We start from the raw sequence: 27047 nt of genomic DNA, 5'->3' as shown, positions 1-27047 counted from the left end.
AGAAAGGGACAGACACACCTCGCCGAGCGGGCGAGGCTGGCGGCCGAAAGGACACTCACTGCTCCCGGCTCTCCCGCCCATGGGCGCAGGCTCTGGTTGCCCAGCTCCCCCGCGTCCACCTCCGAGATCCCTCCACGCCGACCGTCCGGGCTCCCCAGACCCCACGCTGCATTCCTTTGGGTCACAGACCGAGACCCGTTACCTGCAAAGCGGCTCGACAGTCCTGCAGGTAGTTCTCCATGGCGAAGCCCGAGGTGTGCCGCTGCCCCTCGGCGAGGAGAGCTAACCCGGCCGAACGTACCCCGCCCCAGACTCAGGGTTTAGAGCCGAGAGTCAGGGGGCGGGACTCGAACCCCCTACACAAGGGTTCGGCCTCCGAACCCCGGGAGGAAGTGCGTAATTCGGCACTCCGGCGTTACCCCGCCCCCAGTGGCGGAGGCTGAGTTCTGAGCCCAGAGACTCATGGGAGGTTAAGGAGGAGCATGTTGCGGTACCTCCTGGGAGATGTAGTCCAGAAGCTCGTAAGGGTTCCCTAAGTGAGTTTACAGGGTGCTATGACAAATTGTTCATGTGTCACAATTACTCTCCTTTATGGCATCTGAACTTGCTCTTTCAGACAGGACTTATCTTTCTATATATTACACCAAACATCTGTTTGAAATTAATATACATTAACTTCTCAAAAAAATTTTTTATACAAGGTCTTACTATGTAGCCCAAGCTAGTCTGGAATTTATAATCTTTTTCCTTGGCTTCCTGAATCAATGCTGGATTCACAGGCCTGGTTTGGTTGGGACTTTAAATTACAACATGGCTCTACATCTTACTAAAATAGCTTCCCATGTTAGGTGTTTTATTTTTTTTAATTCTCCCCTTTACCAAGCTGACCTATTTAATCAATGATGTGTTTGATCATGCCAGGAAAACATTAGCATAATCTTTTACCCGTCTTCTTAAAACCTACAGTCCTGCCAACTCTTCCTGCCTCTTCATAACTCCGTTGCCTCTTTTCTCCTACAGCCTGAGCAAATATCTCCTCACTCCATTCTTGCATTGTTGCAACCGTGACTTTGCTTCCTGGGTCTCCCAGCTTTCCGAGTTGCTTGAAGAAGTCTCATCCCAGGGTAGCCATGTCAATGGAGTCTAGAGGAGCCTTCAGAATGTAAGGCTAGGTTCCAACATCCCTTAACTGCCGCTTGCGTGTCCCAGCACAGGTGGGGGAGGCGGAGGAGTTCCTTCATCATGTTTCCTCATTTTTTAATCTATCCCCAGGTTTTCCTGCTTCTCAGGGAGGTGAGAGGAGGCAAGAGTGTCTTTCTCACCCTTGACGTATTACCAGGTACAAAGATCAATAAGTTTCATTTCTAGCCTTAAAAAAAAAAGAAAAGATACAGGGAGAAAGGGAAGACTTGGTAAGGAGCCCTCTGGGGCTCCAGAAACACAGGAGCGGGGTTTCCCCTTCCCATTAAAGGAGTCAGTATTCAAACACGATGCTCTTTCGCCTTGCTTGCGTGGCTCCAGAGCGGAGGACCGCCGCGGGCGTCCCGCCCTGCTCCTCCCGGCTCGGCCAGGCCGCCTGCCTTTCCCGGTTCTCGCCAGAGAGGCACACGCGCCCCGTCCCTTCCCGCGCCGGGCAGAGGGAGGCTCTGCTGTTTCTCTCTCCTCCTCTCCGCCGCTCGCCGGGCCGCTGACCGGCTCGGACAGCGCCGCCGGGCACCGTGCGCGGCCGAGCAGGCCCCTCCCCGTGCGCGGCCTCCGGGGACCGCGTCCTCGCTGGTTTGTCTTTGTCCCGACCGAGGGAAAGAAGAGGAAGAAAAGCCACAAACTTCCTCTGGAAGCGGCTCGGTAGGCAGGGCCTGGCGCGCACGCCGGGAGGCTGGGGACCGCCGGGGCTGCGCGCCGCCTGCCCTCGCCCCCCGCCGTCCCCGGCGCCCACGGCGCCGTCCCCAGCCCCCAAGGCCGCGACCCCCCGGGCGCCGCGCGAGGCGAGTCGTGTCAAGCCGTGTGAGCTCCGGGGCTGACAGCTAGCTGGGAGGCAGCTGGCGCCCCCCCCGGCCGTGTCCCCTCCTCCCGCGTCGAACCGCCAGAATTGAGTCCTCTCCGGGTGCCGGAACCGCACCCACCTCTTGAAGGTAAAAACTTTGTTTTCAAACTATCTTCTTCACCTCGTCTCCCCGGCTCTCCTCTCCCTCTCCGGGGGGAGGGGGTGACACCTGATGTCCCGTCGCTTATAGAATCCCAGTGAAGGCGAGGCGGTCCCTTCATTACCCCATTGTAAACAAACCCTCTCCCTCTCCTTGAGAGAAAGAACTGCGGTCGGTGTTCGCCTTATTCTAGAGGCGTCTCAGAGCGTTTTTGGTATGGAGATTAGCATTCAGCTACGAAGGTGGGGTAACAGCAGTAAAGGACTTGAGGGGAGAAGAAGGGTCTTGAGGGTGGGTGATGTCTTTGTTTGTTTGTTTTGTTTCTCTGTGTAGCCTTGGCTGTCCTGGATTCGCTTTGTAGACCAGGCTGGCCTCGAACTCACAGAGATCCACCTGCCTCTGCCTCCCTGAGTGCTGGGATTACAGGGGTGTGCCACCGTGCCCTGAAAGCTTGATATCTCCTTGAAGCTACATGCATACCTATTTAATATGTTTCTTTCACTGCCAAATAGTATCAGCCGCTGACCAGGAAGGGACCAGAGTGTTGTGACTACCTGCCTGTCCCCATAACTAATTCCAGGTAGAAAGGAAGTGTGGAATTTGGACTGAAGAAAACAAACAAACAGGAAAAAAAAAAAAAAAAGAAACAAAAAAGGAGGGACCAGGCTGAAACCCCAGTTTGTTTGCGCACCCTCCCCTCATACTTTTACCTTTTTGGTTGCAGCCCTCAGTTACCCTTCCTGCCCTGCCCCCTCTTTCTCCGCCCCACACCCTCCAGTGGCTTCTTTCTTTGGTTGGCTAGCTTTTCCAACCCCCGCTTAGTTATTGATCATTTCTAGCCTTGGGCAGAAAATGAGCCGTGCTTGTCTTTGGCCTTTTTAACATTGCCCAGGCGTGGCCTCTGTTTCAAGGTTCACCCTAAGCGCCGCGGGAGGGCAAGAGATGTGGAGAGAGAGAGAGGAAAAAAGTGGAAGGCCTGCAGGTAATTTTTGCTACTCTGATTCTAAATTAACAAAGTGTAAGTTATCTGCATCCAGCACAGAACGTACCTGAATCAGGAGAATGATCAGTTTCAGTGACTAGACTTAGGTTATTTCAGTAATGTTGATGTTTCTCTGTAGCCCAGGCAGACCTTGAACTCAGGGTCCTCAAGCCTTAAGTCATGGCTACTGCCCACCCCACCCTCACCCTAGTATTCCTCACCCCACCCTCACCCCAGAAGCCGGCATCAGCAGGGCTAAGACACCTAGCTGTCACTCCTGTTCCTCCAGCCTTCTCCCAGTCCCCAAGTCCTGAAGGTTTACAAGAAGAAAACACGTGAGGAGGAAGCTAGACAAAAGACTCGAATTACCTGGGGTGCACGCCTGTAATCCCAGCACTCTGGAGGCAGAGGCAGATGGATCTCTGAGTTAGAGGACAGTCAGAGCTAAAGCGGAGAAACCCTGTCTCTAAAAAACAAACAAACAAAAAGAGACAATAGTTGAGGTCTGACATGTCATAAATCACTTAAAGTTCTTCACTTGAGAAACTGAGTCAAGCTTGCCAAAAGCTTGAGGCTACCTTGGGGCAACCAGAGATCCACCTGTCTCTGCCACCATGTCCAATGACATGTTTCAAAAGTCATTTAAAAGAAAGAAGAAAAGACAAGATTCCTAATTGACTTAAATTCTCCTGTCTTTCTTTTTTCATGGCACTGGGGATCAAACCCAGCGACTCGCATATGTGAAACAGGTGCCCCACGGCTAGGTGAACCCCCAGGACTCTCTCCGTTTTGTCCACACTAATGAGTAGTGGGTAAGAAGACTGCAGGGAGAGATCTCAGAGGCAGGAATCGGCTTCTTGTCCTTGTGGTCCTATCTGTCCCTCACTCTATGCTTGGTGGGGATCCACAGCAAGTTAGACTGGTCCAGTGTTCACATCAAAATGGTCTGTACGGGAGCCATAAAGAGCATGTGAGCTAGTGGGTGTGAGGCTTGGGCCCAAGGTGTAGTGTGTTAGGCAAGGTTCCACCACTGAGCTATACCCCCAGCTTTTGCTTTTTGATTTTTTTGTTTGTTTGTGGGTTTTTTTTCATTTTGTTTTGTTTTTGTTTGTTTTTGAGACAGGGTTTCTCTGTATAGCCTTGGCTGTCCTGCACTCACTTTGTAGAGCAGGCTGGTCTTGAACTCACAGAAATCCGCCTACCTGTCCCCATAACTAATTCCAGGTAGAAAGGAAGTGTGGAATTTGGACTGAAGAAAACAAACAAACAGGAAAAAAAAAAAAAAGAAACAAAAAAGGAGGGACCAGGCTGAAACCCCAGTTTGTTTGCGCACCCTCCCCTCATACTTTTACCTTTTTGGTTGCAGCCCTCAGTTACCCTTCCTGCCCTGCCCCCTCTTTCTCCGCCCCCTCTTTCTCAGCCTACCTCTGCTGTCCTGAGTGCTGGGATTACAGGCGTGCACCATGGTGCCTAGCGCTGCCCTGCCCCCTCTTTCTCCGCCCCCTCTTTCTCAGCCTACCTCTGCTGTCCTGAGTGCTGGGATTACAGGCGTGCACCATGGTGCCTAGCGCTTATTTTATTATTTTTAATAATTCATTTAATTTTATTTTATGTGCATTGGTGTGAGGGTCTCAGCTCTTCTGGGGCTGGAGTTACACACAGGTGTGAGCTGCCTTGTGGGTGCTGGGAATTGAACCTGGGTCCTCTGGAAGATCAGCTAGTGCTCTTAACCACTGAGCCATCTCTTCGGCCTTCTTTTTAAATTTTATTTTGAGATGAGGTCTCACAAAAATCCTCCTGCCCCAGCCCCCTTAGTAACTGGAACTAAAGGTCTTCATCACTATTATAATTAGTGGAGGGATATTAATATAAATATGTGTATTTATGACTGTTTGCCTTTGGGTATGTATACCACATGTGCTTGGTGCCCTTGGAAGCCAGAAGAGGAGATCAGCTTTCCTGGAACTGGAGTTACACATCCTCCTAAACTCCTCTGTGGGTGCTGGGAATTGAACCTAGGTCCTTTGGAAGAGTAGCATGCCCTTAACATGGAGCCATCTCTCTAGCCCTGGGGTATTTTAACGTAAATCAATAATCAGTAGTTTCCCGTTCCATATAAATATGGAGCAAGATACTATCTCTGGGAGCAAGCACTGCTGAAACAAATAGGAACTGAAGAGTGGCTGTGTCACCTCTAGCTGGGGAGAGCCATCTGCTGGAAGAATTAGGGGGAGTCTTTTTTGTGCCCCATAACTAAAGTAGTAGGATCAGAGCCTGTGCCTGGGCAACCCTAACAAGCCAGGTTAGCCTTGTCTTCAATAAGCCAATTAAAAGAGCTGAATTAATAGTGAAAAGTAGGAGCCAGTGAAATGGCGTAGTTGGTAAAGGCTCTTGCTGCCTGATGACCTAAGTTTGATCCCCAGGTTCAAGTTTCCTTGTGGCCTCCAAGTGTGCATACACACAGACGCTAAATAAATGAACTAAAATTAAAATTAAATAGTGAAAGCCAGAAAAAATTAAGCAGAGATTTATTCAGTGTGGCCGCATTAGGACTAGCAACAAAGATATATGATAATGCCCCCAGGTCCATATTCAGAGTCGCAAGTTAAGGGTGAAATTTAAGTTAGAGAGCCAGGGTTCTGCACAGCTGGGCAGTCTAGGCAGGTCAAGGTGTGGTCCTGCCGGTTATTGACCTGTCACTGTTTGGACCTTAGCCTCATCCTGCAAAGTTGTTAGGACTCTGTGAAATCTCTTTTCCTGGGTACAGGTTTCTCTGTGGCTGGCTTCAAGAGTCAGTGTTTTTCCCCTCCCAGCTTGAGATTCCCAGGGGAAATCTCAGTTGCTTGGGATCCATTGTTTGAATGGTCTTGATAAATGAGGTGAAGGACATGAAGTGTCTCTTCAGAACAGCTGAAAACACAGATATTTACATTACAATTCCCAACAGCAGCAAAAGTACAGCTGTGAAGCAGCAATAAAAACAGTCTTATGGCTAGGGTCACACAACAGGAGGAACTGTCTTAAAGGGTGGCGTCCTTAGGAAGGTTGGAAGCATGGCTTTACAATGCTCTCAGTCCTTTCAGGGATGCCCAGGTTACAGAGTTGCTTACCCAGCACTGATTCAAGCCTCATGACCTATGTTTCCCGTTCTGTACAAGAAGCCTCTCCTTCATCTTTTGCTGTCATTGGTTTGGGATTGTGTAAGGTTGAACCAAGTCTTCTGGAAATGAGGCATGAAGGCCCAGGCCTCTAACATCAGCACATGGGTGGCTGAAGTAGGAGTGTCACCTAGAATTCTGGCCATACCCTGGCATGATAGCATGCACTTCTAGTCCGAGACTCAGGAAACAGGCAGGTGGATCTGGGTTTGGGGCTAGCCTGGTCCACATAGGCCAGCCAAGGCTACATAGCAATACCTTGTCTCAAAAATAAATAACTACTGAGTCCTTTGAGGAACAACATTCCTTCTTTCTCAGGAGCTTGGCACAAAATTTAGGAACATGGTGTTACCTTCTTGCATCTCCATCTACAAAACCATATGATGACTACCCTCTGGGGTGTGAGTGAGCAGGGAGAATCGGATTCTAAGGATACCAGGAGCTTGTGTGCTCAGAATGTTCTAGGAAGGGCCAAGGTTTGGCGGTGGATATGGTTTATGTAATTGACAGGTTGGTTGCCTTTGACAAGGCAGCCTAAATATCACCATGCTAATAACCGTAAGGATTGTTTGGTTTTGTTTATTGGCATGTTTGTTTGAGAACCCAGGGGCCAAACAAGACTACCACGCATGCCTGGGAATCAGTACACTGGAGCTGTACCTCCAGCTCCTTTAGGATCATTTCATATTTTTCTCTCCAGCCCTCTTCCCTCTGCCTTGGCTTTGCCCTTCACCTTTAACCTTTAGTTTCTGTCTTTTCTTAATTTTTTTTTTTAATTTCATTTTGTGTGTGGGTATTTTGCCTGTGTATCTGCACCAGAAGGAAGGTTGTGGATCCCCTGGAAATAGAGTTATAGGTGGTTGTGAGGGTCTCGTGAGAGCTGGAAGAGCAGCAGTGCTCTGAGGCTCTCTTCAGACCTTTTCTGTCTTTCCCTCACTCTCTATCATTTTCTGTTTCAGGGAAGCCAGTTCCACCCAGTGTCTCCGGTCCCCTCCAAGCCTGGAAGCCCAAGTCCAGCTAGTCCCATCTGGTCATAGCAAGTTAGAGGTGGAATGAGCACACAGAGAAAAGCTGAATCTGAAACCACGGTGGCTGTCTACACTGTTCGCTTCCAGACCTTTCTTCTGCCCTTTGCTCTGTAACTCAGTGACCTTACTGACCAAGTCTTTTTGCATGCTAGAATCACCCTAGGCAAGGTACTGAGGTCAAGAGACACCTTCATCCCCCTCAGCTGACTCTGTCCCCACTATGGAAGAATCTCAGGCTGAACACTCAGCTCCTAGCAAGGCCAGTAATGCAGACACTGTTGAATCTGAAAAACACAAGGCCCTGGATGGACCAGAGAAGTACCCTCAGGACAAGGACAGTGCAGAGGCTGATGGGAAAGCTGAAGAAGAGGAGACCAGAGACCAAGCTTTGCCACCAGCACAGGATGGGGAAAACCTTGAGTGTCCTCCTCCTGAAGCTAGCTCAAGTCCTCCTGGGCCAGCTTGTGGGACATCATCTGAGGTAGAGACAACAGAGGTGATTTCCAGGCCGCAGGCGCTTCCCCAGTCCCCCAGGACCCAACAGCCTGATCTCGATTTCTACTGTGTCAAGTGGATCCCTTGGAAAGGAGAACGGACCCCCATCATCATGCAGAGCACCAATGGCCCTTGTCCTCTCCTGGCCATCATGAACATCCTCTTTCTTCAGTGGAAGGTGAGCTCAGAGAGCACGAGCAGGGGGCTGTGAGGTAACTGAGATGTCCACAGATTTGCCTTTCAAATATGCTCTGTTTATTCACACAAACATTCCTTACAATATCATGCTATATAAAGGTTACTACAAACTCACACACACAGATATCTTACCAAGTGTGGAATGGTTACCTGGGCAGTGATTCAGGGTTCCGCTGGGAAATCTCCAGTAAGAACACTGTGGGAGCTCTTTCAAGCTCAACCCATGTTGGGCATGATGTGGCAGGCCAGAAGGGTGGCACTCGAGAGCATTGGTTGGCGGCCAGCAGCTAGTGCTGAGAGGTGGGCAAGTGTAAACTGGGCATGGGTGCTTGAGGGTCACCGAAGCCAGAGTAGTCCCACAGGGGCCAGTCTCTAAGTTCCCTTGTGATGTGTGACAACACAGAGCCTTGACCTGCTGTGTCCCGGGAGTATGGCAGTGCGAACCTAGGGCCACACTAGGACCAATGGACATTTGTAGAAAGAACTTTTGTTCTCCTGCTTCAGTTGTTGTCTCAGGATTACTGCCTCCTCCTGCTAACCTAGGCCTCGTCCTCGAAGCTTCTAGCCTCCTCCTGCTAACCTAGGCCTCGTCCTCGAAGCTTCTAGCCTCCTCCTGCTAACCCAGGCCTCGTCCTGGAAGCTTCTAGCCTCCATACAGTCTAACCTAGGCCTAGTCCTGGAAGCTTCTAGCCTCCGTACAGTCTAACCTAGGCCTAGTCCTGGAAGCTTCTAGCCTCCATACAGTCTAACCTAGGCCTAGTCCTGGAAGCTTCTAGCCTCCATACAGTCTAACCTAGGCCTAGTCCTGGAAGCTTCTAGCCTCCGTACAATCTGACCTAGGCCTAGAAGGTTTTCAGCCTCTGAGACTTACTGCACCCTTTCTTTTCTTTCTGTGCTCAAAGCTGGCTGGTTCAACTCAGCTGTTCTTGCTAAAAACTGCTCTCCCAGCTAACTTACTCAATCTAGCCCTTAAAGTTTTCCACTTGGCTTCAAACTTAACAATCTTTTCTTTTTTTTTTTTAAAGACTTATTTATTCATTTCTTATGTATACAATGTTCTGCCTGCATGTATAGATGGTTGTAAGCCACCAAGTGGTTGCTGAGAATTGAACTCAGGACCATCTGGAAGAGTAGTCAGTGCTCTTAACCTCTGAGCCATCTCTCCAGCCCCAGCAATCTTTTCTAAGATTCTGGATCCTTCTCATTCTCTGGCTCATCCGGTCTCCACCTGTGTTCTCTCTCTCTCGTCTGTCCCAGTAAACTGCCTCCTCTCTCTCTGCATTGTACCTTAAGTAGCTTTCCTTCTCTCTCTCTTCTCTTGAGAGCTGGTCCTGGTCGTACCCTATTCTGTCAAATCTCTGACTTGTCACTATTTCTGCCACGCAAATAGACATCACTTCCAAACATGAGTGCTTCCTTCTGCAAATTTTCCCCCTCATTGTTTGTGGCTAAAGGAGTGTACCACACCATGCCTGGACCTAAGCTTTTCTTTACCTGAAACTTGCTCTCTACCAGGGGGTCTTGAATGCAGATCTGCTTGCCTCTGTCTTCTGGATTAAAGGTGTGCTTGTATTTCAGGTTGATCACACACACCTAAACAGTCTTTGGATCTGATCTCCTGCCAGAGCAGCCATGTTCTGAATTAAAGGCATTAGCTTTGTGCTATTGCAGCTCACAGCTTAGGGCTGGTCCACTGAGAAGTCAGTGCTTCCTTGAGGTTGCTTCAGAGTTCATTAACTTATCAGGGCCTGCCTCTGGCTGGCTGCTTATCTTGCACAAAATGGTTTTCGATTATGTTCCTAACAGTAAGAGAGACTTTATGAGGGGTGGGGTAAGGGAACACCGGGGGTGCTCTTCTCTGACCCCCTTCCCCCGAGCTGATGTTTCTTAAGCCAGTCCTAAATTTCCAGATCACCCTTCTACTCCTGTCTCCCCTACTCTCACTGGGAATGCTTGTCAGTAGTTCCATTCTGTTCCCTTGACCCAACATTAAGCCCTTTTCTCCCCATTGCATCTCTGGTCTTCTGTTTCTGTCTTTCTTGCTTCCTTTGTTTGCTTGCTTAGTAGGTTTTTTTGTCTTTATAAATTCATTTATTATTTAAAGTACACTGCCTGCAGGCCAGAAGAGGGCACCAGATCTCATTATAGAAGGTTATGAGCCACTATGTGGTTGCTGGGAATTGAACTCAGACCTTTGGAAAGAAAAGTCAGTGTTCTTAACCTCTGAGTCCTCTCTCCAGCCTTGTTGCTTTGTTTTTTTTTTGAGGCAGAATGTCCCTATGTAGCCTTGACTGGCTTGGAACTCACTCTATAGACTGAACTGGCCTCAAACTCACAGAGATCCACCTGCCACTGCCTCCCAGTGCCGGGCTTAAAGGTGTGCGCCACCACCCAGCTGCTTCTTAGAGGTTTTGAGACAAGGTCTTCTACTGTAAGCCAGCTTGGCCTTGCTCCTCCTGCCTCTGCTTCCCAGATACTGGAATTACATGGTGAGCCACCATGCCTAGTTTGCCCCAAGCTCTATGTGTTTCTTCATTGCTGTAGTAAAACTCATATCCAACCACCCTTCTCCCTTCAGGTGAAGCTGCCTGCTCAGAAGGAAGTGATCACATCAGATGAGCTCATGACACATCTCGGTGAGTGACTTTTTGAAGGGGGGCCCTCATTTGGAGCTTGGATGTGGCCTTGAGGGTAAGGAAGAGTCCGAGCCTTTCCTTGTGAAGCTGGAGAGTAAAAGGCGAAGATCAGGGTGTTGGGATCTTTGAGATACAGCACCGGTTCTGCCTGTACTCACTACCCTCCCACACAGATTGCTGGTGCTGGGGATCAGACACAAGCCTTGACCGTGCTGGACGAGCGCTGTACCACTGAACTTCAGACCTGGCCTCTGTCTTTACACTGGGTTGTTCTTTCAACTCTATACGCCTCCGAGAAATTAAAATTCTGAATTATGGTCCTGTGATATTACCCCCTTCTCCAGAAGAGGTGGGGAGCCAAACTTTTGGGACAACTGGCAGGGTAGGATAGGCTGATAAGTTTCCTGTCTTACAGGAAACTGCCTCCTGTCCATCAAGCCCCAGGAGAAGTCTGAGGGCCTTCAGCTTAATTTTCAGCAGGTGAGGCAAGAGGGCAGTGGACATAGGGTCTGCAGGCTTGCAAGGGGACCCTGGACCTATTGAGAAGCCTTTGTGGGTAATTCCTGAACCTTGGTATCTTCTTGAGGAATGGTATCTCTCTGTCCTGAAAAAAAAATGTTCATTTTTATATACGATAAAGAGGGATTAAGGTGGCCCAGCATACTGGCACACACCTTTAGTCCCAGCACTTGGGAGGCAGAGGCAAGTGCATCTCTGTGAGTTCAAGGACAGCCTGGTCAACAGAGCCAGGGTTGAGACCCTAGCTTGAAGAAGAAGAAAAAAAAAAGAGGGGTTGAGGAGGTAAGGGAAATAAAATGAATGGCTTGTAAGAAGGTCAGAGCTAAAAAAAACCCACAGGACTGCTGGTTTGTTTCTGGGTGGGGGGAGTGGGAGGAAGGAGAGGCCAGACTAGACATCTTGTCTCTTCTCCTGCTAGAATGTGGACGATGCAATGACCGTGCTCCCTAAACTGGCCACAGGTCTGGATGTCAATGTGCGCTTCACGGGCGTCTCAGACTTTGAGTACACACCCGAATGCAGCATCTTTGACTTGCTGGGCATTCCTCTGTACCATGGCTGGCTTGTTGATCCACAGGTGAGGACGGGAGGCCCGTGAATCTGGCATGAATAGGGTGGGGGCATCTGGGAAGAAAAGGCTTGGATCGGTTGGAGGAAGGGTAGGATCTGGAGATTGAAAGCATGCAGAATTCCTCGAATTTTAGTATTATTGGGTGGAGTCACATCCCTGCACAAGGAAACCACAAACAAGTAAGATCAGGTCTTTGGACATCAAAAGTTCAGGTATCTTTGATCATGGAGTCATGGCCAATGGGTTTGGTTCATTTCCTTCCTTAAAGGAAAACCAGTTTATTTTTGCCACACCCCTACTCTAATCCCCAGAGTCCTGAGGCTGTGAGTGCTGTTGGAAAACTGAGTTACAACCAGCTGGTAGAGAAGATCATCACCTGCAAACACTCCAGTGATCCCAACCTCGTGACAGAAGGTAACAGTGATACCGTGCTTCCTTGTAGAGGCCATGTGCAGGGAAGGGCAGCAGCTGAGGCTTGTTTTGTGCAATACAGAGAGAGAGACAGAGACAGAGAGAGAGGAGAGAAAGACACTTTTTCTTCTTGGTACATGGTCTCACGTAGTTAAAGGCAGCTCTGAAGTCACTGCACAGCCCAGGCCAGCCTCACTCTCCTGAGCAGAGAGCTCAGGTTATGCACACTCCCACTCCAGGCTGTGCTGGTTGAATACAGCCAGCCTTTTATGAAGGGTTTTTATCTCAACTCTGACAGGGGTGCAACATGGGCTCTTGGCTCAGGCTGGCTTTGCATCTGAGGATGATTTTGAACCTCTGATCCTTTTGTCTCCAGCCTCCAAGCACCAGGCTTACAGGCATGCATAACCAAGCCTGGCTTCAGCTTCTGTGTATATGTGTGTGCTGCTGGGAACCAGATCTGGGGCCTTGTGTGTGCTAAGCATACTGCCTAATGCTGAGCTGCCCCAGTGTAAGGAAGGGGTTTCAAAGAGTGGGACTCAAGAGAGCTCCCTGGGGCTTTTTGAACAAACTTCCTTATCGTGAACTTTGTTTTATTTGCTTTGGGCTATGCTGGGGGTGGTGGGGGCTTTAGTGTTTGTTTTGAGGGCCTCTCTATGCAGCCTGGCCAGCAGTGTGGAGCAGAGGTCCATGGGCCTCCCTATATCCCCACACAGGGCAGAACTAAAGGCATGCACCACCACGCCTAGGACTGAGCTCAGCGTCTTTGCGTGCTGGTGCCACATGCCCAGCGTATTGATTTGTTTTGCTTTTTTCCTATCACCGGTTTGGATTCAAGCCACGTCTCTCTCCTTTTATGCCTTTTGGCAGGCTTGATTGCAGAGCAGTTCCTGGACACCACTGCAGCACAGCTGACCTACCACGGCCTGTGTGAGCTCACAGCCACCGCTAAGGAAGACGAACTTAGTGTCTTTTTTCGAAACAACCACTTCAGCACGATGACTAAGCACCAGGTGATGGGGCTTTGGAGGACGGGGAGCAGGAACCATGTCATTTCCCTGCGCCTCTTTCTCTGGGCCTACTGTGGCAGGCAGGATAAAGTGGGTTCAGTCACGGTGACAAATAACCACTAAGATCCTTGTGGTTCACCACAACAAGTGTTTGTTTCTAACTCACAGTGCATGTCCAGTGCAAACTGGCTACATCCTGTCTCACACCATCTTCACCCTGGGTGAAGATCTTCAGGCTGACAAAAAAGCTTTCACATATGCAGGAAAAGAGCCTTCCATCGAGCCTTCATTCTCAGTGCTTCTACCTGGAAATGACCCAGGGCAGGTTCTGAGGGATAAACCTGCTATGAAGGCAGGACCTGGAGAGGTCAGTGGGACTCTCCTGAGTTAGGAGCTGAAGCTCTTTAGTGATGGAGTAGAAGAGGAAGAGATTTCTGGTTCTGCCACACACTCTCCACCCCCAATCCAGCCCTAGCTGGCCTGGAAGTCAGGTGTGCCCGCAGCCAGACTGCTGGGATTAAAAGTGTGCTCTGCCGCACCTGGCCTTGCCTTGCACTTCTGACTTTCCTGCCTCTACCTCCCAGGGGCTAAGAGTATAGTCACGTATCACCACGCCCAATTTTCCTGGTTCTCAAAGGGTTTATATCTTTAGACATCCCCCGACACGAAGAAGAGGGAAGAGGGTAGGGAACTGGATTTGGTGTGATTCTTTAGCACAGGATTCCTTAACCACAGCTCACCCACCCGTGTTCAGACATCCCTTCCCGCTCCCCATAGCCATGCATACTTAGGAAAGATTGAACGCTCACTAGACTCCAGTCAGCACACAAACAGCTGTGTGCTGTAAACTGCCTCTGTATCTCCTGTCCCACCAATCTGCTCTTTTTTTTTCAGCTTTGTGGGAGGTTGTGTGTGAGGAGGCAGGGTGTGATGGGGATCGAATTCAGAACACTTGTACTTGCCAGGCCCTGCCTCCCACTGAGCTAAGGCCCGGCCCTGGCCGTCTCTCTCTCTCTCGCAGAGTCACCTGTACCTGCTGGTCACCGACCAGGGTTTTCTCCAGGAGGAGCAGGTGGTGTGGGAGAGCCTGCACAATGTGGATGGCGACAGCTGCTTCTGTGACTCCGACTTCCACCTGAGTCATTCCCTAGGCAAAAGCCAGGGGGCAGAAGGTGGGAGCGGCTCTCCAGAGAAGCAGCTGCAGGTGGACCAGGTGTGTGGGGCCTTGCAGGGCTGGGCGCAGACGTGGGCTGTCGCCTGTAAGTGAACTGCATGCATATTATTGGCCGGAGGTGTGCAACACCCACGCCTCTTCATGTCCCTCTTGAGCCATTTCCTTGATTGCGGTGTATGTCCTGGCACCACAGATAATGTGCTCGACGGTGTTTTTAGTAGAGGGAGAAGGGCTGGACAATTTGAAGGAAGCATGGTTTGGAAGTTTCACCTGAATCTCTGTCCTCTGGCCGTCGTCCATCTTGTGACTTGTTTTCTCTCTAGGACTATCTTATTGCCTTGTCCCTGCAGCAGCAGCAGCCACAAGACATGCTGGGCCTTAGTGACCTGGAACTGGCCCAGCAACTTCAACAGGAAGAGTATCAACAGCAGCAAGCAGTTCAGCCTGTGCAAGCAAGGGCCCCTTCCCCCCAGGTGAGCCTGACCCTCTCTTGGTAGGCAAGGGCCGACCTTGCTTGGCACAGAATGCATATGGTTTCTGTACAGGTCTCTGAAGAGTTTTTCCCTGTAACCTTGTGCGGTACATCTTTTGATCCTGACCCCATGCCTGTGCCCTCTGCCGAGGTTATTGGATAACTAATTGCTAAATCTCGCCCAGGGGAGAGGAGCCACCTCGAGACGCCCAGCTGGAGAGCGGCGGCAGAGGTCGAAGCCCGAGTCAGACTGTGTTCTGCTCTAACTCTGCCCAGACGGAGTAATCCGCCCCTTCTTTCAGAGGTGGTGACTAGCTGGCTTGCAGCACGGCCCCCTTCCCTGAGGCATACAGGGTAACCTGCATGCACTGTTGGGGATGAGAGCAGCCAGCAGGTGCCAAGATCAGGCTCGGTGCCTCATTCGCCCTTCTGTGTTGCTGCCTTCTCTTCCCCTCCTCCAGGGCCACATGGGTGGGGTGAAGGCCTCTCCCATCTCCCTTTCCTGCAGTAACAGGAAGTACAAACCCAGGCTGCTTGGTGAGGTACCCATCTGTATGCATCTGTCCTGAGTCCTGCCTGCCTGGCCGCTCCTGGGTTGCCACAGGCCTGTCTTTGTTTTCAAGAGTTTGATTTGGGTTTCTATCTCTCTGATTTTTAATGCCTTCCTAGGGGTTTGGAAATAAAACTTCTTTCCTGAGATATGTTGTTTTCCTACCCTAGAGTGGGGTTAAATATTTGACCCAGTTGAGGAATGTGAACCAGGGAGGCGGTGGGGAGGGGACAGGTTGCCTGTCATTCCTCACAGAGCCAGCAGGGGGAGCCCAAACGTGCATTTTCCCTCTTTCCTGCCTTGGGAGGTGTTCTGTGGGAAGTGACTCTAGTTGGAGGTGTATTTCCAGTTCCCTGCATGGAACTGGGGGATGTTATGAAACTTCCAAGGCCAGAAGCTCTTGCAGATGGCCCTGTGCTAGTTAAGATCCCCTGGTACCTATTCTTAATTATCTTGCCTGAGGTTTCCCGGGGAGGAGAGAATAATGAAGTTGAAGGGAGACCCCGGGGTGGGGAATGTTGTTGACTGACTCCCTGTGAGTAGCTAAGTGTACTTCAAAGGCGCCTCCAGGCCCACGGCCTCGGCCCAAACTTTAACCAGGAAACAAAAAGACACTGAATTTGCCGAAATGTTTGACTGCTGGGGAGTAGGGCAGGCGGTGTCAAAGACATCCTCCCTGGAGCGGAGCTGGGACACACCACTGTGAGATGAGGGCAATCGAAGGCTAGCAAAGAAATGTAGAGGTCCAGCCTCAGGAGGAAGTGAGCATATGTGGTGTTCCTGGGCGTCTTCTGCGTGTCCAATCAACTGTGGGAATCTCAGGTTTTGAACAGCACGTTGGGGCAGTCGGGAAGGTCTCAGATGTCTTCAGCTCTGCACAGGGCTAGTAGGGCTGAGCGGCAGTCCCCGCTGACTGCGTCCTGCAGGTGGGGAACCAGTGTTAGAAAAACTCTTACACCACCACGCCTGAGCCTTCTCACCCCACCTTGGGCTGATACATAGCTTCTCTTAGGGCGAGACCTCCTCCTGCTGCTTAGAATCCTACTACACTCAACCAAGCGAAAGGGGGGTGGAGGGATGAGCTAGGACACCAGGGCTCCAGGCAGAATGTCTAAGTTTAGTCCGACAGTGATGGTACACGCCTTTGGTCCCATTACTTGGGAGACAGAGGCAGGTTGGTCTTTGAATAGTGACCAGCCCGCTCTACAGAGAAAGTTCTGTGATGGCCAGGTTTACACAGAGAAACCCTATCTTAAAGAAAAAGAGAGAAAAGAAAGAAAGAAAGAAAGAAAGAAAGAAAGAAAGAAAGAAAGAAGAAGCTAAATTTAAATTTTACCTGGAGAGAAGAATAGAGAGACTTCCCGAATTTCTTCTTGAATTCAGCCCGGATGCTTAGAAGGTCGCTCTCACTGCGGGAGATGAGGACCCACATCAGGACTTGGCAATTGGGCTCAGTTTCCTGGTGAATAAACAGATTGGGGAATGTGTGGCAGGCAGCTAGGGAACATTCTCACTACGTAGGGGGTGAGTGACGTGGGTGGGTGGGAAGTGGAGCAAAGGAAGCATGATGGGGAGCAATAGTCTCAGAGCCAAAGTCGTCACCACAGGATACAGGGTAAATATCAGACCCAGGGCACTGAGCATGCCAGGACCACGATCTTGAGGGTTGTTTTTGCTGGGGTCTCAGTGTGTGTCTCTGGCTGGCCTCAAACTCACAGAGATCCAAATGCTGGAACTAATAGTGTAAGACACCATGTCCAGCCCAAGATTTGTTTTTATGTGTACATGTGTTTATCCGTGTGCATGTATGCCACATGCGTGTGGACGCCTGTGGACAGCTTCATACCCTCTGGAGCAGTTGCTGGACATGGATACCATGAACCAAACAAGTCCTCTGGGTGAACAAGAAACAACCTTTGAGCCATCTTTCCAGCCCCATGGTTTTGTTTTTAGTGTGCTAGACTTACCTTGAATTCACTATATAGCTGAGGCTGGCCTTGAACTTTTTAGGTCTCATCATGTGGCCTTGGCTCGCCTTGAACTCACAGAGACACAGAGATCCACTCACCCCTGCCTCTAGACTGTTTGGATTTAAGGTGCGGGCCACCATAGCTGATAAGCCTTGAACTCTTGATCTTGCTTCTACTTCTCTGGTCCTGGGATTGCAGGTGTATGTCTCCTGGCTACTTCTGGAATAAACCCGACACACATCCAAGAATCTAGGTCCCATACTCCCAGTATACTAGGGTGTGTGTTTGCTCCCTTTTAAGTGTGTCATGGGCTAAGCAAGTGCTCTACCACTGAGCCATTCCTGGCCCACAGATTTTTATTATTATTATCAGGAACTCAGACAGATAAGCACAGGTCTTCAAATGAATCCTGGTGTTGACTCATTATAATGAGCCAGGCGTTCTCAGTTAAGTATAATAATCTGTTGTCAAGATGGAAATCTCTGGATGATGGAAGACTGTCTTTTGAATAGTCATCAATGGGTCATGATGCTGAAGACTTTTTTTTTTGGTCAACCCAAATATGATCACTCCAGCCTTTCATATCTTATACTGCCTTTTGTTGTTATTTCAAGACAGGGTTTTTCTGTCTACTCCTGGCTGTCCTAGAACACGCATGCGCTACCATTGCCTGGCTGCTATACTACTATACTTCATTTAAACACACACATGCATACACACACACATACCCATGTTCATTCTTAGAGGAGACCTAGTTCATCCAACAGAAGTTCTGGATTCTGTTGGTGTAATCAGTCAAACCAAAGGCGTCACTTTTTAGATAAATAATACACCAGGTACTTTTTGTTTTGGTTTGGTTTTTGAGACAGGATCTCACAATGTAGCTCTAGCTGTCCCGGAACTCTGCATAGATGAGGCTGGCCTCACACTCAGAGGTCGGCTTGCCTCTGCCTCCTGAATGCCGGGATTACAGAAGCGCACCAACACGCCTGGCTCTCTAGGCATTTTTTAAAGGAGTGCAAAGATGGCAGCTGAGGCCTTGGGCACATGCAGCAAGCGCTCCTTCACCCAGCTCTCTTCTGAGCTTGAGGATACACAATAGGAACAAAATCAAGCCAGTGTGGCCAGATGGTGGTGGCTGTGAAAGGCTTTAATCTCAGCACTTGGAAGGCAGGCGGATGTCCAAATTCAAAGTCTATAAAGTGAGTTTCAGGAAGAGAAACCTTGTCTTGAAAAACCAAATAAACAAACCCAGCCAATGTGGAGAAAGGAGGCCCAGGGCGCTCAAGGCATTTCACATCTCTTTGATCCTCATTTTGTTAAATCTTGGTTGAACAAGGACAGTGCATAACTGTGCAGGTTAGTTGGAATGTGAGCAACATGCTGGAAACAGCAGCAGAGTACGGGGAAATCCGGGCTGCCCTGGAGCTTGGGGTGCTCCTGCTTCTGCCTCCTGTGGACTGGGGATATGGGTTTTCACCACCATGCCCACCCATTATTCTTTCTAGAGCAGTAGTTCTCAACCTGGGGGTGGTGACCCTTTGGGGATTGAAGAACCCTTTCACAGGGGTCGCAAATCAGATATTTACACCATGATTTATAACAGTAGGAAAATTACAGTTATGAAGTAGCAAAGGGAGTAAGTTTATGGTTGGGGTCACCACAGCACGAGGAACTGTACAAAGGGTCACAGTGTGAGAATGGCTGAGAACGGCTGAGAGTCACCTTCACCTCTGATGACAGCTAACACTGGACAAAGCACACAGATTAAGGCAGACTTCGCCTTTAGTGCCTTGTGGGTCGACTGAGTTTTCACCAAAGCTCACTCCCCTACCCATGACAAGACAGTCTATAAACACAGGGAGGCAGTAGCTTGTAGGTTCCTCGTAGGTCCTGAAGGTTAGGGCAGGAAGTAGCATGTCATACCTGAAGGGCGTGGTGAAGTTTGTCAGCAAAGTACAGTGCTGTGTTTCTCATCATGGAAGCTAGAAGCAAAGGTAAGAGGATAGGGAGCCATGTCAGGGCCCAGCTTCCCATCCCAAAGAAACCCCTCCATACATCCTGCCCAGGTACCTACCTAGGCTGAGCAGAGCTAGCTGGGCATCTCCATGGAAACAGTTCCGGATAGCATCCTCCAGTTCTTGCCCTGTGCATCTCTGATACCGATCAAACACTTTCGGTATGGGGGGGGGGAGGGTAGAGAGGTAGATTGGTGTGCCGGACTGTCACCACAGAGAAGGGAGACCCTCCCTGCCACTGGCTGCTGCACTCATCAGTAGAGCAAGCTGGGTGGGGATAAGAAGGCTCGGGTACCTCGGGTGAGGTGTTCAGGACTGCGCTGTGTAAAGAGCAGGACCCACTGACCCGCTGGGCTGGATCCCCCAGTCTGCTGGAGTGCCTGGGGAAGGGGAGAGGATCAGTAAGGTGTGACCGAGGAACACCGGAGCCTGGAAGCCATGGTTATGATGCCCCCCAAAATCTACTGTGGTGAAAGAAATGGGGCTGAGGGTAGAAAAGGATAATTTAACGCCAGCACATGGAAGGCAGAGGCAGACGAATCTGTGAGTTTGAGGCCAGCCTGGTCTACGTAGTGAGTTCCAGGACAGCCAGAGAAACAGACAGGATTAAGAAAGGGGCTCTGTTCAGCTGCTCTCACAAGGAACTAACCCCCAAGATAAGATCCAAGGAGGCTTGCTCGGTTCACAGGAGGAGACTCTGCCAGCAGAGTATTCTGTGGACTCAGGAGCAGAGGCAAAGAAGGCAGGAACAGGTTTGCTACCTATGGGATCTAGGCCCTAAGACATGGTCAAGGAGGCAGTCAGGAAGGCCCTAAGACATGGACAAGGCTATGCAAACTCCCAAATCCTGCTCACCTGAACATCTTGTTCTTCCAAATTGTAGTCAATGATTCCAGAGTAGCTCTCACGGGCCCCCTGGGAAGAGACACTGTTTTCAGGAGGACTCTTCTTGGAGCCACAGTATTGTCCAGACCCTGGCTGGTCTCTCCAAAGCTCTCTCTTGTCCATCACAGGACAGCAGAGCTCCCTACTCTGGCTCATGCCCAGCCTGAGGAGCACAACTCCCTTCCCTTACAGGCCAAGCCTCACCTTGCTCAGGGCCAGAAGCAGGTCCTGCAAGATGCCATTGGTCTCAGTCCTGATGTCTTCCTCAGCCTCCACCTGGAAATCTGGAGGGGAGGAGCTTTCTGACTCCTGATTTTCTCAGGGTAGACAGCTGTAGGACTTGCCAAGCGCCTGACCTACTGAACCCTCATGGTCTTTCTTTTATTTTTTTTCTCAAATATTTGTTTTTATGTGTATGGTGGACAGTGCCCAAGCAGGCTAGAAGTTCTCAGATCCCTGGAGCTGTGGTAGCAGGTGGTTGTGAGCCATCTGATGTGGGTGCTGGGAACCAAACTCAGGCCCTCTCGATGCTCTTAGCTGCTGGGCTCTCGCTCCAGCCCCCTACCAGTCCTTCTGTCTCCTGCAGAGTAGCTTAGTGGCTGCTCTGACATGGATGGATGGAGACCTGACACCATCATGGCCACTCTGAAAACATTCCTAAGCTGTGAGTAGTGAAGGTGGCTTCATCGAAAACCTTCCTGCTGGAAATTCCATCCATTGTTAGACAACCAGCAGTAACCGGAAATCCCAGATTACAAAGCCAGTCGGTGGGGCCCTAGCCCTCTAATCAATGTCCAAGAAGTGATGTGTGAGGTGGAGTATGAAGCAGAGTGAGCAGGAGTCAGGAAAACAGAAAAGTGAAGACTGGGTGGTACAGCATTTGCCTAGCTTGGGCTCAGCCCCCAGTACAGAAAGACAAGAGGGGAAGGAGGAAGAAAAAACAAAAAATGCCCGTAAGCCCAGCACTTGTGGGGAGGCACGTGGCTAAATCATGAGGATCCTAAACAAAGTATCTCATCTACGTGGAACTGTATTGGGTGTGTGTTGAGGGGCATGGAGAGTGAAAGAAAAGAAAACAGAAGCAAGAAGGGGCCGAGAGGAATAGGAGAGGGTTAGGAACACAGACCAGCGTTAGACATGGAAAGAAAACTAAAGAAAAACAGGCACTGTGGTGAGGATGAGAAGAGGGTGGGAAAAGCGCTCATAAATTAGTAGGTGAGGCAAGGGGCAGGCAGGCAGGCAGGGCCAGCAGCCTCTGGGGTGGCGGGGATGGCATGTCTTAAAAAGGGCGCCACCTGTCCCCCTGGCGCCAGCAAGGCCTTGGGACATGGTGTGATGGTAGAGACAGCGAGGGGCTGGGAAGGTGACGAGGAGGATGCCTTTGGGACTTTTACCGTGTCTGCTGTCATTACTGAGAGAGCTGCCCCAGGGCGCAGACTAGGTTAATCATTGTTTCTCCTTTAATGACCGCATGTGGCTCTTTCCCCTGGGGAGACCGAGGCACTGGCCGTGGTGGGGGAGGAGTGCTGGGAGTGGAGATCTTAGGGTCCCAGCGCTGCAGGGACATAGGAGAGAAGTGGACTGTCCCTCCCGTCAGTGCTCAGGGGCCCCTGGTCCATTCTCACCATGCTTATATACCGCCAGGCACGCCTGCAGCCGGGGTGCCGCTCGGGTGGCCAGGATTTCCAGGGCCACATCCTCAGCACAACTGGAGGTCTACAAGAAATTGTGAGGCCACCTGACACTGGGCTGTGTCGTTAGCTCCGAAACATGGCAGATGGAGGGGTGGAGAGCAGGTACTAGCCACTTCTCCGTCTAAAGGTCAGCACAGGGTCAACGGGGCCTTTAGGCCACTCTCTGGAGAGGTAGAGGCCAGTCCACTAACTGTCCTTCCTCTCCTGTGAGTGTCCTCGTTCCCCAGACAACCCAGCAGCTGTCCTCTCCTGGTACCTTCAGAGCTGTCCTCAATTCCTGGGCATCAAACTGGGCTGCAGGCTGGAGGAGAGCCACCACGATTTTCTCCAAGTCTCCAGAGAGTGCTGCCTGCAAGGACTTCAGTAGATCCTGCATAAAGGGTCCACAGACAGGCAGAAGCACAGGAAGCTTTGGCTGATTTTTGTCCCAGGTTAGGCCACTAAGTCCCTGATGAGCCAGGAGGGAGGGGCTGGCCATGGCTGGTCTCAAGTCCCCCAGAGGCTCCCCACCCTGCCCACAGCTCCTGGGAAGCCAGTGGTCGCACCTGCTTGGTGCGTTCTTGGAAGGCTCGGGAAATGAGCTGTCTTTGCTCTCTGCTCCGGTTGGTCAGTACATCCACGATGGCGCTGTGGTCCACACCTATACCAAGACAAGAGCAGGTGCAACCACAGGGTTTACCGTTGTGAATTCCCGGCTCCTCGGGGAAGAGAGGACCAGGGGCTACTTTACCCCTTTCCGTTTGTTCTCAAAGGAAATGCAAAGAAAATGTCAACAATCCTTTAAAGGGGCTGGAGAGATGATCCAGAGGTTAAGAGCAGGCAGTGCTTTTTCAGAGGACCTGAGCCTCCTCATCAGGTGGCATATGATGGCCTGGAGCTCGAGCTCCAGGGGAGCCAGCACCATCTGGCCTCCTTAGGCACTGCACTCACATGAGCACACACGCACACACTTCAGTATTTAAAATAGCATGGAAGCTGGGCATGGTGGCGCACGCCTGTAATCCCAGGACTCTGGGAGGCAGAGGCAGGTGGATCTCTGTGAGTTCCAGGCCAGCCCAGTCTACAAAGAGAGTCCAGGACTCCTTTCCTGGAAGAGTAGCCAAAGCTACACAGAGAAACTTTGTCTCAAAAAAAACAAAAATTAAGTAACTAGTAAGTAAATAAATAAATAAAACGGTATGGAAAGCCGGGTGTGATGACACAGACTTGTAATCCTGGCACCTGGGAGATGGAAGAAGGATGATCTGGAGTTCAGCCATTAAGCACACAGTGAGCTTGATGCTAGCCTGGGTTACATGAGAAAGAGAGAGAGACAGAGGCAAGCTAGCCAGCCAGTCAGGGAGGCAGACAGCGGTGGAGCTCACAGCTTTAACCCAGCACCCAGGAGGTAAGTGTATCTCTGAGCTTGAGACCAGCCTGGTCTACAGAGCAAGTTCTAGGACAGCCAGGGCTACACAGAGAAACCCTGTCTTGAAAAAAACAAAACCATGAAAATAAAAAATAAAATAGATAGATCTGACCCAAATACAAATTCAGGCAAAAGTGGCCTAGTAAGATGGTTTAAGAAAGGAAAGAAAAGGGCCTGGAGAGATGGCTCAGGCGTTAAGAGCACTGGCTGCTCTTCCAGAGGTCTAGAGTTCAATTCCCAAGCAACTACATGGTGGCTCACAACCATCCCTAGTGAGATTTGGCCCTCTTCTGGTGTGTATGTATATATGCAGGCAAAACATGATACAGATAATAAATAAATAAATCTAAAAGAAAAAAAAAGAAAAAGAAAGGAAAGAAGCCAGGTGTGGTGGGGAATGCCTGTAATTCCAGCACTCAGGGAGGCAGAGGCAGGCAGATTAATATGAGTTTGAGGGCTGCCTGGTCTACAGAGCAAGTCCAGGACAGCCAAGGAAGGAAGAAAGAAAAGGAAACTATAAGTGAAATAACAATTTAAAGGCCTTTTTGGGTAGGCCGCCCTCGTTTGACTTAGAATCCCAGATCTCCTATTATAACGTATGCATGTGGCCGTAGGCAAGCCTCTTGCTCTTCCTGAGGCCCAATTTCCTCATGTGCAGAATGGAAATAATAAGCCGAACCTTGCAAGGGTGCTGTGGGAGTGGATATGACACATCCCTACGGAACTTGACGTGCTAGAATCAAGCATTCCTCAGCACTCCCAGATATTGCTAACTCTTCCTTCCTGACTCTCTAAAAATATTTTTTAACATTATCTGTCTGTCTGTCTATCTATCTAATTTTATTTAATGTGGGGGAGGGTGCTTGCTTGCCTCAAAGCATGTGTGGAGGTCTGAGGACCTCTCCTGGGAGTTCTCCTCTTCTCCCAGAATTGAACTCAAGTCATCTGTCTTGGCAGCAGGAGCCTGTACCCTCTGAGCCATCTGGCTGTCCCCTCTTCCTTTTTGACCTATAGATTGTTTATGAAAAAGTAAACCTGGGGCTGGAGAGATGTTCAGAGGTGCAGAACACTGGCTACTCTTCCAGGGGACCTGAGTTCGAGTCCCAGCACCCACATACTGACTCACAACCACCTGAAACTGCAGTTCCAGGGCTCTGATCCCCTCTTTTAGCCTCTGAAGGCACCAGGCATGCTTGTGGTACAGAGACATACGTGCAGGCAAAACACCCATATATATAAAATAAAATAATAAAATTTTAAAACAAGAGAGAAGGAGGAGAGAGAGGGCAGATCTGTAGTTGGGTTCTGCATCATGGCTCTTGCCAGCACTTGGGAAACTGCTGCAGGAGGATTACTGCAAATATGACGGCAGCTTGAGATACAGAGTGAGATCCGGTCAGGTGTGGTGGTACAACCCTTAATCCCAGCATTAGGGAGGCAGATGCAAGTGGATCTGAGTCAGAGGTCAGCCTGGTCTCCATAGTGAGTTCCAGGCTTGTTAGGTTACAAACGAGACCCTATCTCAAAAAGAAAAAGAAAGAAGGAAAGAAAGAAAGAAAGAAAGAAAGAAAGAAAGAAAGAAAGAGAAAGGAAGAATCAGGTCAACAATGAAAGGTGAACCCTAAACACCAAGAACATGAGCTTACCTTGGCCTGTAATGGCCTTCAGCAGCCTCTGTACATCCTTGTCCACACTGAAGCTCAAGAAGGTCCTGAGGGTGCCCAGGGTCCCCCAAGCAGCAGTCTGTAAGAGCACGAGAGCACGGTATCATGAGGAGGGAGCCCGCTCTCCTCCTCCTGTTTTGTTCATTTGTTGTGTTTGTGCATGGGAGGTCAGAGGACAATCTGAGGGAGTGGGTTATCTCCTTCCATGTGGGTCCCAGGGACTGAACTCAGCTCCTCAAGGCTTTTACCCAGCCGAGCTACCTCTCCAAAGCCACCTCCATTTTCCAGTTCTTCAACATCTCCTGGCCCCTGAGTTGACACATTAAATTTGCTGTTGGATTTGCTGTTGGGCCTCAGGATGTGGGTCAGTGGTAGAGCGCTAAGCTGGCAATGACTGAATACATGAATCAGTTTCTGAAGTCCCAACAGCCTGTACCTTGTTGGCCAGACCCAGGGAACTGAGGATCTCCTGGGTCAAGGAGGTTCCCAGCATTCCACAGCTCACAGACATGGTGTGCCCGGATTCCCTATGGAAGGACACAGGAGTTAGCTTAGGCAAATGTTCCATGTGGGCTTGTTGATGGTCTCTAATCTGTGGCTTTCTCACCCATGCCTTTCCTTTGTTGCAGAAAAATGAATGAATGAATGATAGGATACAGAACAAGGGTGCAGGCTTGAGAGTGGAAGAGGAGGGCAATGGGATGGACCTAGCTTCCAGCTCTGGTAGGCCAGGCTTGGCTAGCGAGGCTGCTGGAACCAGCACTCATCAACCAATTCCCTCCAGCCAAGGCCCCTGAACCCTTAGTCTGAGATGATACCCCTTGCTGAGGCTCATGTCCCTCCCTTACCTGCCCCGGCTCCTCAGGCCACCCAGGTGGTGATGGGCGCGGGTGCAGGGAGGGGAGACAGCTCCTTATCACACCTCCTCCTCACCACCGGTAAGATCTAACCTGCAAACTGTCCTCCTGCCAGTCTGCCCTTCCCCCCAGGAATCTCAGGGGGGATTTTTAGGTCAGCAGGTGTAATCTGGGCTGCTGTAGGAACTCAGGGATCTGGACAGAGACTAGACATCTCACAGTGCCAAAGGAGCACATCACATCCACTCCTCCCACAATCAATACATTCTCCCTCCCTCAGAGAAGGGCTCAGTTTCAGGACTTACCCCAGAGGTGCTAGAGGTGAGGTGGGTGTTATGGCTTCGTGGCTTGGCTGTGTGGGCACCAGCTCCGGTGTAGCCTGGTGGAGGAGAGGAGGAGTGGACGGCCCAGGCTGAGCAGCCAGTCAGATGACCTCTCTTGCAGACCAGCCCAGCTGTTGTCTCCAACTCCGGCCCCTCCCAGACGTGGGAGAGGACCAGGCTGTACAGGGTCTACAAGCAAACACCTCCCTGCCTAGCGTCTCTCCTCCCAGGGACTGGCCCTGAACCCACGCCAAGTGGCTCAGCCTCTCAGCCCAGCCCGGGACACAGGAGGCTTTGTGCGTTGCTTTCCCGTGGGGCCAGGTTGGGACCACAGACCACCTAGTCTCTTGAGTCTTGCTTCTGACCTGGCTTCACCGCTGGCTCCAGCTTCCTGAGGGTAAAGGGGGTGGGAGTGGAGGGGGTAAGGGGAATGCAGGTCAGACAGGCTCCCAGCTGATTTCAAGGTAGATAGAGAAAAACCTGTTGGGACACATACCAGGGCACCCCAGTCTGCACCCCACGGGGGGTCCCAGCCCATAAGCTTCAGTGATTTTGCCTTAGGGAAAACCAGCCAGCATGGGCGGGGAGACAAGGGGATTGTTTATATTTGGGGTGAAGGAAGGGCACAGGTAGTCAGGGGTGGGAGCTGATCAGAGTCAAGAGAGAAAAATGCAGAGGGTGTTCCTTGCAGACCGGCGCTGTGGGAGCACCCTACGTCCCTACCCTAAGCAGATGGAAGAGGCTCTCGGCCCGGATTTCTCGGACTTCTGTTGCCTTTCAGCTGCCACTGTTCCCCGCCTGTTTGGCTGCAGGTGATGCAATCCCAATAGCCGAGCCTGCGGCTTCAGCACGCAGCGGCAGGTGCACAGTCCCTCTGAGC

The 27047-nt window shown here is 50.6% G+C and overlaps 3 protein-coding genes across 8 annotated transcripts in view; 1 reads left to right on the top strand and 2 right to left on the bottom strand.

The window, feature by feature from the left end:
- Positions 1 to 733, bottom strand: part of Prune1 (prune exopolyphosphatase 1) — a 30126-nt gene extending 29393 nt beyond the window's left edge. The window contains exon 1 of one of the 2 annotated variants that reach the window (XM_021656822.2): positions 203 to 733. In XM_021656822.2, coding sequence (XP_021512497.1) covers positions 203 to 241 — 39 coding nt within the window. In that variant the 5' untranslated portion in view covers positions 242 to 733. The remainder of the gene's footprint in view (positions 1 to 202) is intronic. The other variant, XM_021656823.2, reaches the window with a different exon arrangement.
- Mindy1 (MINDY lysine 48 deubiquitinase 1) lies at positions 73 to 15495 on the top strand. 4 transcript variants are annotated; one of them, XM_021656820.2, is made up of 11 exons: positions 1092 to 1162; positions 1273 to 1339; positions 7244 to 7985; positions 10584 to 10641; positions 11057 to 11121; positions 11579 to 11737; positions 12043 to 12145; positions 13013 to 13155; positions 14174 to 14365; positions 14650 to 14799; positions 14984 to 15495. In XM_021656820.2, exons 3-11 carry the CDS (start codon positions 7533 to 7535, stop codon positions 15062 to 15064), a joined length of 1404 nt encoding a protein of 467 aa, XP_021512495.1. In that variant the 5' UTR covers positions 1092 to 1162; positions 1273 to 1339; positions 7244 to 7532; the 3' UTR covers positions 15065 to 15495. The 4 variants fall into 4 exon arrangements, with proteins under 4 accessions (XP_060249096.1, XP_021512495.1, XP_021512494.1 ...); XM_060393113.1 differs by lacking the exons at positions 1092 to 1162; positions 1273 to 1339 and adding an exon at positions 73 to 229; XM_021656819.2 differs by lacking the exons at positions 1092 to 1162; positions 1273 to 1339 and adding an exon at positions 1994 to 2132.
- Anxa9 (annexin A9) lies at positions 15491 to 27047 on the bottom strand. Of its 2 annotated transcripts, XM_060393114.1 has the most exons (14): positions 26891 to 27047; positions 26150 to 26223; positions 25424 to 25514; positions 24970 to 25066; positions 22461 to 22555; positions 22172 to 22285; positions 21847 to 21937; positions 20426 to 20505; positions 20192 to 20251; positions 19632 to 19716; positions 19396 to 19491; positions 19245 to 19303; positions 16685 to 16807; positions 15491 to 16268 (listed from the first exon to the last, which is right to left on the bottom strand). In XM_060393114.1, exons 3-14 carry the CDS (start codon positions 25496 to 25498, stop codon positions 16206 to 16208), a joined length of 1038 nt encoding a protein of 345 aa, XP_060249097.1. In that variant the 5' UTR covers positions 25499 to 25514; positions 26150 to 26223; positions 26891 to 27047; the 3' UTR covers positions 15491 to 16205. The 2 variants fall into 2 exon arrangements, with proteins under 2 accessions (XP_060249097.1, XP_021512502.1); XM_021656827.2 differs by lacking the exon at positions 26891 to 27047 and having other exon boundaries at positions 26150 to 26503.

The sequence above is a fragment of the Meriones unguiculatus genome, chromosome 10, assembly GCF_030254825.1.
Source record: "Meriones unguiculatus strain TT.TT164.6M chromosome 10, Bangor_MerUng_6.1, whole genome shotgun sequence".
NCBI lineage: Eukaryota > Metazoa > Chordata > Mammalia > Rodentia > Muridae > Meriones > Meriones unguiculatus.
The sequence above is the reverse complement of the archived record's forward strand: the minus strand, read 5'-3'. Positions and strand labels throughout refer to the sequence as shown.